Source organism: Trachurus japonicus, chromosome 13 (genome assembly GCF_045865225.1).
Source record: "Trachurus japonicus isolate A0001 chromosome 13, Traja_1.0".
NCBI classification, from domain to species: domain Eukaryota; kingdom Metazoa; phylum Chordata; class Actinopteri; order Carangiformes; family Carangidae; genus Trachurus; species Trachurus japonicus.
The window spans coordinates 41009635-41021531 of record NC_140919.1 but is presented as its reverse complement, the minus strand read 5'-3'; the positions used below and the strand labels follow the sequence as shown (position 1 = coordinate 41021531).

Here is an 11897-nt window from a genome sequence, read left to right as displayed (position 1 = left end):
GGACAGGACCCGCTGGCCATCGCCGTGGAAACAGCCCACGCTGACATCGTCACACTGTGAGTTGCCCACTGACATCACAGCTTGTTAATGACACACCTGGACAAAGTAGAGTTTCTGTCCCATTGGTAGAAAGTGGCTGCCGTTTAGATCTGCACTGGCTGAGGCTGGATTGCACCAACAAGGTCAGGTTAGTCAGGTTAATCTAAGATTAACTCTAATCAGAGATTTAGTAAAACACAGTTTAAAATCAATTAATCCAGATTTGAAATTAAACAGAGCTCTGTTGCACCATTTAAAATTAATCTCAGTTTAGTAAAACTCAGTTTGCTCACTCCACCTCAAAAATGCAGCCATTGAAAAAATTAAACCTTCTCAACTGTCAGTTTAAATTAACCCTAGATCGCAGTTTAAACTGGAATTTAAAGTTCTGGTGCAACAGAATTAAATTGTAACTTAGTTTAGAGTAAAAATTAAACTGAGGTTTAAATTTAATCTGTCTTAATTTTGAACTAGGTTTAAAGTTTAGTGCAACATAATTTAAATTTAAACCATAATTTAATCTGGCTTTAAAATTCAACCTTGTTGGTGCAATCCAGCCTAAATGTAGTGACAATGGTGAACTGACGGGTGAACTTGTTGGTGGTTGTTTCAGACTGCGGATGGCCAGGATGAATGAAGAGATGAGAGATTCAGAGGGAGTCTTCGGAGCAGTGGGTAAGTGGACTCACACCACATACAGAACTTCTATATAGAAGACAGTAACCCTACATCACGTAAAAGGCCACGCCCCCTCGCCGGTGAAAACAAAGAAGAGTGTTCCATAGGCGCTAATACAACAAACCACAATGCCATAGAGTTGCTGTGTGCAACTTAAAAAAAACCTAACATAAGATTTCCCCTACTCCCCTTAAAGGATAATTTCCGTTTTTTACAACCTTATTTCTAGCATTGAATAAGATCATTTTACTCACCCAGACAACTTTGGTGTCATTTGTTGTTGTTTTGACGAAATTAGCCCCAGTGGAGCGGCGCGTATATCCGTATAATGCGAGAACACATGGCACGCAATGCAGCCTCTAAATAACACATTATCCGCCGCAAAACTCGTTCATTTCGCCAATATTTTGTTATGATACACTAGTGTTATTCCCCTCTGAGTCTGTGGTGGCATGTTAACAACATCCGGGGTCTGTAGGTTGACCTACTGACCTCTGACCTGGATGATGTCATCTCCGACCGCCGCCCGGCTCATTCTGATAATAATCATTCTGCTTCGGCATTCGGGTCCATTTTTATCTCAACTAGCCGGAGCTTTAGTGAGTCCAGGTTGAGGAGAGGAAGCCTGTGGAAGCTGAACTTCATCCAGCTGCTCATTTTGTTCTGACAAGTCAGAAACACGCAGAAACGAACCGTAGCATTAGCGGTAGCAAGTTAGCCGCGCCGGGCAGCGGTCGGAGATGACATCATCCAGATCAGAGGTCAGTAGGTCAACCTACAGACCCCGGATGTTGTTAACATGCCACCACGGGCTCGGAGGGGAATAGCACTAGTGTATCATAACTAAATATTGGCGAAATGAACAAGTTTTGCGGCGGATAATGTGTTATTTAGAGGCTGCATTCTGCTGCCCCGTGCTCTCGCATTATACGGATATACGCGCCGCTCCACTGGGGCTAATTTCGTCAAAACAACTCCAAATGACACCAAAGTTGTCTGGGTGAGTAAAATGATCTTATTCAATGCTAGAAATAAGGTCCAGGTTGTGAAAAACGGAAATTATCCTTTAATGTTAGATAGGCGAAATCAAGACGGACTACGGCGGGATTTGTATTTACCGCCAGTCAAAACCAGCCGTTTGTTTTCACCTGAATGGGGGCGTGGCCTCACTTGCTGCTCTCATCTACGGCTGCTGACCTGTCGCCTGCAAACAGCCGCACGCTGATCACAAACCCTGTGTAATATAATCCCTCAGGAGACGACGAGACGTTTCAAGACATCTTCCGCGACTTCAGCGACATGGCCTCACACGACCCGGAGAAACTCAGCAGGAGGCAGTTCGGCCGAGGGGGAGAGGAGGCCGAGGACGACGAGGGGAGGAGGGGGAGAAGAGGAGGAGGAGGAGGAGGAGGAGGAGGGGGGGGAGGAGGAGGAGGAGGGGCGGAGAACAGCCAGAACAGTGTTGAAAAGATGCCAGAATGACACCGGGCCGTGGGACCTCAGACCCACTGTGCAGTCCTTCTCCTTCTGACTGACAGCTGGAGTCTCTCACTGTGCTCAACCCATAATAAGATATAATATAATGTAGTATACTCTTTATACAGACACTGTAAGTACACATAGTTTACTTCATGTACAGTTACTGTGGGGAGGGGGGGGGGGTGTTACCAGTGTTCAGGGAGAGGAGGGGGAGGAGCTACGACTGCAGCTAATATTCATGTAATATTCATGTGCACATTATTTACAAAGTGAATTGTTTTATTCCTTAAAACTTCAGGAAATTAACCACAGTTTCAGTTTAAAGGGATAGTTCACCCAAAATTGAAATTTCACTATCTCATTATCTCCTCCTCCCCCTCATGTGGACTATTGAGGGCTGGGAGAAGTTTCAGAGTCCTCCGTGGCTTCTCTGAGTTACAGGGGGTCTCGGCGTAGCAGTGCATGTCCATATGACGGTTGCAAATGGATACCAACTGTCTTCGTAACAAAAAGACACACCAAAAAACATCCAAATACCTCCATGCTGCTCGTATGTAATGTCCCTCTTGTATTGAAGCCCCGAAATGAGAAATTGTCCCGAAAAAAATTAAATAAGTCTATATTTCAAGCTTGTTTTGTAGCGGAAGCTTCTTGAAGCTCCTCTTCCTGGTTCGTCAAATTTGGACGAACTGGGAAGAGGAGCTTCAAGAAGCTTCTGCTACAAACAAGCTTGAAAAAAAGACTTATTTAATCTAAAAATCTTTAAAATCTCATGAGATTTGCGCCGGCGTCAGTGCGATTACTGACAAACAAGCTTAAAACATACTGTATATTTATTTAATTTTTTTCGGGACAGTTTCTCATGTCGGGGCTTCAATACAAGAGGGACATTACATACGAGCAGCATGGAGGTATTTGGATGTTTTTTGGTGTGTCTTTTTGTTACGAAGACAGTTGGTATCCATTTGCAACCGTCATATGGACATGCACTGCTACGCCGAGACCCCCTGTAACTCAGAGAAGCCACGGATAACTCTGAAACTTCTCCCAGCCCTTAGTCCACATGAGGGGGAGTAGATAATGAGTGAAATTTTAATTTTGGGTGAACTATCCCTTTAAGCTCTTCTCCAGTGTTTTATAAGAAGAGAGGAGGCTCTGAGCCTCTCCGCTGATTGGCCGACTGTTTGTCCAATAAAAATCAAGTAGATTTCAGGTAAAAACACTGAAAGAAACCGAATCCTGCAAGGTTGGAAGGTGGTGTCCAAGTGGGCGGGGCTTGAGAGCAGCGACCGTTTTGTTACTGTGACATCACAAAGTCACAGGAAGTCCTGACGGCTGGTTTGAAGGCTCAGCTTCTGAATCCAGGCTGTGTGCATTTCTCTGTGGACTGAGGCTTTGATACTGTCACAGTGTTAACATAGAGCGTAGACCTGCTTTACAGTCACACTACTCATGGACATCTACCTGTGTGGACCTTTAAAATGCTTATTTTTGTCCAGAAGCTTAAAGGGACAGTTCAACATTTTGGCAAATTGGCCCATTGCCATAATCCCTATAGTCATAGCAGTAGGTTCGTTACCTTTAATTGTCGGTGCAAGCTATTTTTAGAACGGCGGAGCAGAGCTGCGAGCTGCTCAGAGCTACGCTACGGAGGCTCATTATGGGATTTCTTGGTTTCCCTCATCAAACTCATCAAATACACAATCCAACAACTCCACAACGCTCTGGTGGACAAGTTGTGAGCTGCACATTCACCACGCTATGAGATAATAACACAACGTTACCACACAGAGTTGTTTTAGAGGGAAATACAGAGACTGCTTGATGAAAAACTGTCCCTGAAGGCAACGTGCATCAGCTGGTTTTGCATGAATTTCCCTCTAAAACAACTCTGTGTGGTAACGTTGTGTTATTATCTCATAGCGTGGTGAATGTGCAGCTCACAACTTGTCCACCAGAGCGTTGTGGAGTTGTTGGATTGTGTATTTGATGAGTTTGATGATGAGGGAAACCAAGAAATCCCATAATGAGCCTCCGTAGCGTAGCTCTGAGCAGCTGACGGCTCTGCTCCGCCGTTCTAAAAATAGCTTGCACCGACAATTAAAGGTAATGAACCTACTGCTACGACTATAGCGATTATGGCAATAGGCCAATTTGCCAAAATGTTGAACTATGCCTTTAACGTTGAGTCGTATTAGAAGATATTCGAACCTTCTGTGTCGTTTTAGTGGCAGCGTCTTTTTTCCCAGCTCAGTTTCCAGCGACTCTTCGAGGTCCGCCCCATGGAAGCAGACTGATAAATCCCACTGACTGCTCCTTTATCAGGTTCACATGTGGTTCTTAGTGCGATCTCTGGCTGGACTCTAATGACATGTTTCCCCTCATGACCTCTAACAACTGTGACACCATCATCAGGTCAATGTTTAAATTAGTTTTACAGGAGATTATAGTGTAAATAGACTAAATGGATGTCGGTGGGAGAAAAAAAACAAATATGGACCATCACCTGTGATGAGTGAAGTGCCTTCAAAGCTTCACCACATCCTCCCACTGATGCAGCAGAAGGTCTTAGTTTGGTTTGATGTGTGTTCTCTAACCTGTGGTTCACAAAGGGATTTTAAATGTAGCTGCTGTTACACGTCTGAAGTGTTGATGTCGCTCCAGGGTTTTGTTTTAACGCTCCCAGACGTCCGAGACTGAATCTAAACGTTGTCTGAGTTAGGACTGAAGTGGACCAGCCGACTGTAGAGACTGTAGAGTTACACTGCTGTTACATCACACCGCGGTCTCTTCAGGAAAACATTTCATTCCACACTGTTACTAATGTGATGCTACTGCTTAATAAAATGTCTCAGTACATGCTGATGAGTCTGTGTGTGTGTGTTGAATCCTGACTACTGGTTTGAAGGCCCAGTTTCTGAATACAGCTGTGTATTTCTCCGTGGACTGAGGCTTTGATACTTTATTAAAGGAGACATATTATGATCCTTTTCCCACAAATTACAATAGTTCCCCCCAGGTGTCTTAAAAGAATAGTTCACCCAAAATTCAAATTTGACTCATTATCTCCTCCCCCTCATGTGGACTAAGGGCTGGGAGAAGTTTCAGAGTCCTCCGTGGCTTCTCTGAGTTACAGGGGGTCTCGGCGTAGCAGTGCATGTCCATATAACGGTTGCAAATGGATACCAACTGTCTTCGTAACAAAAAGACACACCAAAAAACATCCAGATACCTCCTTGCTGCTCGTATGTAATGTCCGTCTTGTATTGTAGCCCCGAAATGCGAAATTGTTCCGAAAAAAATTAAATAAATCTATATTTCAAGCTTGTTTGCAGCAGAAGCTTCTCTTCCTGGTCCGTCCAAATCCCGCGCGATTTGCACCGGCGTCAGAGCAAATCTCGCGAAATATAGACTTACTTAATTTTTTCCGGAACAATTTTGCATTTCGGGGCTTCAATACAAGGCGGACATTACATACGAGCAGCATGGAGGTATTTGGATGTTTTTTGGTGTGTCTTTTTGTCACAAAGACAGTTGGTATCCATTTGCAACCGTTATATGGACATGCACTGCTACGCCGAGACCCCCTGTAACTCAGAGAAGCCACGGAGGACTCTGAAACTTCTCCGAGCCCTTAGTCCACATGAGGGGGAGTAGATAATGAGTGAAATTTCAATTTTGAGTGAACTATCCCTTTAAAGACATGTCTGTGACATGCTTCAGTCAAAATCCCCCAAGGATCAAACATCACAGCTCTTTTCAGCCTCTCTAAACAGCTGGTCAGACCAGCTGGTTTCAGTGTCTGTCCCTTTAAATGCAAATGAGCCACTGCTCATCCTGCCCCGCCCCCTCTAACAGGTAGGGGTAGTATTGTGCAAATTTGATAATTAATAATTAAAAGATAACTGAAGGAACAGCTCGTAAAACCACGTGGATTTAAACCTCGATTTTTTTTTTTCAGTTCTCACGTGATATTTCCATAATATGTCCCCATTAATATATCACACTACCTCTTTGTCTGGACACACAACCTGTTCATTTCATTATATTAAAGCAAAGTCATAAAATACTCTGCTTAATGAATGAACACTGGCTCACACTGGAAAACTGCTAAATTAATTCAAATGAAGCTGAATCATTAATTGGAAAACAGCACGAGTGACAGATCTCTTTACTTCACACCAGATTGTTGTGAAAACCATCCAGTTGTTTATTCCTGAAGAGTAGACAGCTGTCAACCGTGATGACTAGTTTGACCTGTGGTAACGGAGCGGTGGTGATCACAACCATCTGGTGTAAACTTCATGCTAAATGACTGACAAACTTCACAGAGTTCAATAGTTGTATTTTCACATGTAGAAAATATACAAAAGTACAAGTTTATCAGACTGAAGTCATAACACCTAAAAGTCCAGTCGACTTTGTGGTGACTAACTGAACAGAACCTGTGGACAACATTAACTTTAGTTTCCAGCAGATCTGAGTTCAGCCTCAGTCTCTGATTATCTGGTTGGATGAGAAAATGTTGTGTTCAAACATTTTATGACTGATGTTTAAAACTGTTTAAATGATCATCACTCATATAACAGGAGGCACGTCTCTGTTTTAAAGGGATAGTTCACCTAAAATTCCAATTTCACTCATTATATCTACTCCCCCTCATGTGGACTAAGGGCTGGGAGAAGTTTCAGAGTCGTCCGTTCCTTCTCTGAGTTACAGCGGGGCTCCGTGCAGCACTGCATGTCCATATGACGGTTGAGAACGGACACCACTTTCTATTCGTCCAAAAAGACACACAAAAAACATCCAAATACCTCCATACTGCTCGTATGTAATGTCCCTCTTGTATTGAAGCCCCAACATGAGAAATTGCTCTGAAAAAAATTAAATGAGTCTATGTTTCAAGCTTGTTTGTAGCGGAAGCTCCTCTTCCTGGTCCGTCCAAATGTTGCGCGATTTGCGCCGGCGTCAGTGCGATTACTGACAAACAAGCTTGAAATATAGACTTATTTAATTTTTTTCGGAACAATTTCTCATGTCGTGGCTTCAATACAAGACGGACATTACATACGAGCAGCATGGAGGTATTTGGATGTTTTTTGATGTGTCTTTTTGGACCAAGAAAAGTGAGCTCCGTTCACAACCGTCATATGGACATGCACTGCTGCACGGAGCCCCGCTGTAACTCAGAGAAGCCACGGAGGACTCTGAAACTTCTCCCAGCCCTTTAGTCGACATGAGGGAGAGTAGATAGTGAGTGGGAAATTTGAATTTTGGGTGAACTATCCCTTTAATAAAGCTGACAGACAAAATATTACTAATAACTACAGATCAGCAGTAGTGTCAGTCAGATCAAACCAACACAACCATGTAGATCTGTCAAATGTCCCACCACTACCTCCTCTCATCTCTCCTCAGTCTCGTCCTTTCTTTCTCTTCTTTTTGCTTTTCTTCTGTGGCTCTTCCTCTTCCTCCTCCTCCTCCTCCTCTTCCTCCTCCTCTGTCGTTGTTTTCCTCTTGGGCTTCTCTTCCCCGACTCGCTCCATTGCGTCCCACACCTCGTCGTCCTCCTCCTCCTTCACCCCCTGCCGCCCGGCCCCCTCCCCGCCGGCCCCCGCGGCCTCCAGGTCGCGGCTGGCCAGCAGCAGGCAGTTGAGTCTGGACTTGAGGTAGACCTTGTGCAGCAGCGTGCGGTCGTCCAGGCTGTGGATGCGGAGGAAGCGGTCGAGGCCGCAGGACGCCACCAGCGGCTGGGTGGGGTGACACTGCAGCCAGCGCACCCCCCCGGCCAGCCCCTTCAGACAGCCCCGCACCAGCAGCCCCTTCCTCAGGTCCAGCGTGGCCATCTGGCCGTGGGTGTTCCCCACCACCACCGCGTCGCCGGCGGCCGGCAGCGACAGAGCGGTGAGCGGGTACTCGCCGTACTCCGCCTCCAGGACGGGGCGCCGCTGGGGGGAGGACGGGTCGAACACGTGGACCTGAGGGGAGACACGGACACACAACAGACAGAGTGGTGAGGGACTCAGGGTGTCCACACAACTCTACACTGTACAATAAGACTTTCATTTGTCCAGGTCATAGTATTTCAAAGGAGGTTAAATCGAAAGCAACTGGACTTAGTTATTTGTCTAGGACAGGGATGTCAAACTCAATTTAGTTCAGGGGCCACAAACAGCACAATTTAATCTCAAGTGGGCCGGACCAGTAAAATAATAGCATAATAACCTTTAAATATATTTTAAAAATTGAAATTTTCCTCTGTTTTAGTACATTAATAAGATGTTTACAGTTACTGAACTATCCTTTTACAAAACATATTATGAACCACTTGAAATTTCTTGATAAAAATATGTGCAATTTCAAATTTTCACACTTGACAAATTCATCCTGAGGGCCAGATTGGACCCTCTGCAGGGCCGGTTCTGGCCCACGGGCCGCATGTTTGACACCCCTGGTCTAGGAAGACGTTTCACCTCTCATCCAAGAGGCTTCATCAGTTCATGTAGCATCTGACCAGGCTGGTACTGGTCCAACTATCTGGTGTGGAGACTCACTAATCATTGTGAGTCTCCACACCAGATAGTTGGACCAGTTCACCTGTAAAGGTTATAGTTAGGGCTGTCAAACGATTAATTTTTCTAATCGCGATTAATCGCATTTTTTCCATAGTTAACTCGCGATTAATCTCTATTAAAAATATTATATATGGCGCTTTGGACTTTCAACACTCCAAAGTGTTATAATCTCTAGACAAACAACTTTTAGACCAGACCTAGTAGGCCTAGTACCTAATCATAACACATGATGCATGAAACTCACACAGAATTGAAACAAATTGCATCCAGTGGAAATTGCCCTTTACTTTGCTACGTCTCTGCCTGGCCATGTGCATTTGTTTACAACCGATGCCGTCAAAAAAATCAATACATGGCCATGTGCATTTGTTTACAACGAAGCGTCAAAAAATGAATGGATGGAGCTGTGGATATATGTTAGACTGTGTATATTTGTGTAGCAACCAACTTGAAGGTGGCTTACCGCCACCTACTGGACTGGAGGTCCCACACTCCAGTCCTCCAGTCCAGCAGACAGAGGACAAAATGGGCCGCGATTAACCGCGATTAAAAAATTTAATCGCGTTAATTTTTTTAATTAATCTCATCGCGATTAACGCGTTAACTCTGACAGCCCTAGTAATAGTGCATTTTAGGTGCATTCTGAAATTTAATACAAAAGCCAAACATCCCTAACTTTTTGTGAGTAGTGTAACTTATTTCCCTGATCTGGAAAAATATGGTCCCTAATCTCATCACAAACAAAAAGTGTCCCTCAGACTCATTCATGGAGTTCAATGCCCAACATATTCATGTTTTAAAAAGACCTCAGTTAACACAAAAAACTTTCTGTGTATGTGTGTATGTATGTGGGGGGGTGTACTGTTGTTTTTAGCCTCTGTGAGTCACTTTGAGTGTGAAAAGTGCCACGTAAATAAAGTTTGATTTGACAACAATAAAAATAAATGAATAAAACAGCTTTCTAGACTCATTTTTGACTCACCTGGTGGTAGCCCGTACAGGTGACCACCTTGTCTGAGTCCGGGATGAAGGCCATGTCCCGGACCCAGTGCGGCCGCCGCAGGTCCAGCCAGTCGTCCCGCAGGTTCTTGGCGGTGAACACGGGCTGCTCGGGTCTCTCCAGGTCCCAGATCTTCAGCCCGTTCTCCTTCCCCCCGGTGGCCACCCTCTGCTCCTGTACGCATAGATATACATAAGACTAGATAATCACCCGCCGCTGCTATAATGACCATAACTTGCTCAGTTTGTGTCCGATTTCAAAACGGTTTGATTTTTTATGAACGTCTATGCAGTTATGATGCAGCATACTTAAAGGGATAGTAGCATTTTTTTTAAAGTGGGGTTGTATGATCTACAAATAGCCCCTAAGTACTTTAATTGCAGTAGAAGACTCTCTGCACTCCTCCCGTTAGCAACGCCAGCCCATAATAGCCCTGCCCAGAGATTTACAACATACATTGTTGTGAACAGACCCAAAGAAACGGCCTATTTTCACGGCCTAAAAGAAGTTTTACCTGAAAAAAAATACACAGTTCCATTGTTCGCTATAATATAATTTTTTCCAGCCCTTCAAAGTACTTAGGGGCAATTTGTAGATCATACAACCCCACTTTAAAAAAAATGCTACTATCCCTTTAAAATCACGGATCATTTTAATCATGTACTTTTTTTTTGTAAAAGTAACATTACAGTGACGTTATGCAAATAGTTAAAGGTGATAGCTACAAGTTTAATTCCTCCTGGCCAGTAGCTCTCGCTCCAACCTTCCGTTGTACTGGTCGCCAGTTACAGCAGTAGCTAAAGTTCTAATGCTGTTGCCATAGAGATCATTCCATGCCAACGTTGCCAACGTAACCAGATGTAAATATTTACATATTTCGGACCCGCCAAAATTTATTAAACAATTATTTATATATATATTTTTTTAAATTCAGTAAAATTAATACTTTTATTCTGCACCCCTCTAGACATTCTGTGGATGCGTTATTTTTGAAAAATTAATCCTTTTGATGAAAAAGTTGTAGCTATAACCTTTGAAATAATAGCTAGGCTACATGCTGATTTATTTTTCACATTGTTATGAATCGGTTTTTTTAGTGAAGATAACTGGATCACCTATCTACTGCACTGTAACTGCAGCCAGAGTCAGAGACAGTTGCCCGTTCAACTCTACGCCTGCTTCTAGTCCGATCTAACTACCCCCTTGCCTGTACGGGGCTCTGCCGCATCCTGCAGACGTCCTTCCCGGCGTTCAGCAGCTCTGCTCCGGGCTCCTCTCCGCTGCTGTCCTCCCTCCAGACCCGCACCGCCCCGGTCTGGGTGCAGGTGAGCAGCGCGGAGCCTCGTAGCGGGGCCAGGCCGGTGAAGCAGCCCTCCTCCGGGCCCCCGCAGCGCCGCGCCTCGGTGAAGACCCCCTTCTCGGTGCTGAAGGTCTTCACGGTGCCGTCCACGGAGCCCAGCAGCAGCTCGCTCTCCGCCGGGTCGGCCCAGCACAGGGCCCGGACCTCCTGGTCGCGGCTCAGGTGGCTCGTGTTGCAGAAGTTGAAGGCCTGTTTCCGGGCCACGCTGACCCCCTTCAGGATGCCGGTCTCCGAGCCCAGCCACACGGAGCACAGCCGGCTGCGCTCCCCCATCGCTGCTGCTGCTGCTACTGTCTTCTACTGTACTCTCTCCTTACAGCCTGGACACAGCGTGGTTCCACTTCAAACCCTGACACGCGTGGTTCCTGTGGACACGGTGTCGCGCATAACAGACGTCACATCTTCTGCTGTGGTTTTTTTTTTTTTTTTTTTTGCAGTTGGCAACACACTACAGGAGCAGTACCGCCCCCTGCCGAGCTGGAGGATGGATGAGAGATTGGAGATGGGAAGTTATGTGGTTTATAAACAAAATATGTTGTTTGTGTATATATCATTGACTGCATATAATATATAGCCTATACACACACAGTACAGGCCAAACGTTTGGACACACCTTCTCATTCAATGTGTTTCCTTTATTCTCACTGAAGGCACCAAAACTATGAATGAACACATGTGGAATTAACAACAAAGTGTGAAATAACTGAAAACACGTCTTTTCTTCTTTGTCTTCTCTTTCTTCTTTTCTTCCTCCTCTCCTTCTTCC

The 11897-nt window shown here is 44.9% G+C and overlaps 1 protein-coding gene and 1 long non-coding RNA gene across 2 annotated transcripts; one reads left to right on the top strand and one right to left on the bottom strand.

Annotated features, from left to right (window-relative positions):
- The first annotated feature begins 3173 nt into the window (after nt 1-3173).
- On the top strand, nt 3174-5061 carry LOC146976656 (uncharacterized). The gene is made up of 2 exons (XR_015037386.1): nt 3174-3710; nt 4386-5061. It is a non-coding gene; the product is annotated as an uncharacterized LOC146976656 (long non-coding RNA).
- A 2420-nt stretch (nt 5062-7481) lies between these two features.
- On the bottom strand, nt 7482-11439 carry wdr74 (WD repeat domain 74). The gene is made up of 3 exons (XM_085796570.1): nt 10979-11439; nt 9754-9945; nt 7482-8174 (listed from the first exon to the last, which is right to left on the bottom strand). Exons 1-3 carry the CDS (start codon nt 11402-11404, stop codon nt 7611-7613), a joined length of 1182 nt encoding a protein of 393 aa, XP_085652696.1. The 5' UTR covers nt 11405-11439; the 3' UTR covers nt 7482-7610.
- Nucleotides 11440-11897: the final 458 nt, after the last annotated feature.

Bases quoted from the DNA above. Each gene is read 5' to 3' on its own strand.
- wdr74 (XM_085796570.1), bottom strand. From the start codon at position 11,404: ATGGGGGAGCGCAGCCGGCTGTGCTCCGTGTGGCTGGGCTCGGAGACC. The intron at 9,946-10,978 runs GCAAGGGGGTAG...CTATGCGTACAG, and splicing joins TGCGGCAGAGCCCCGTACAG to GAGCAGAGGGTGGCCACCGG. The intron at 8,175-9,753 runs GTGAGTCAAAAA...GTCTCCCCTCAG, and splicing joins CCTGTACGGGCTACCACCAG to GTCCACGTGTTCGACCCGTC.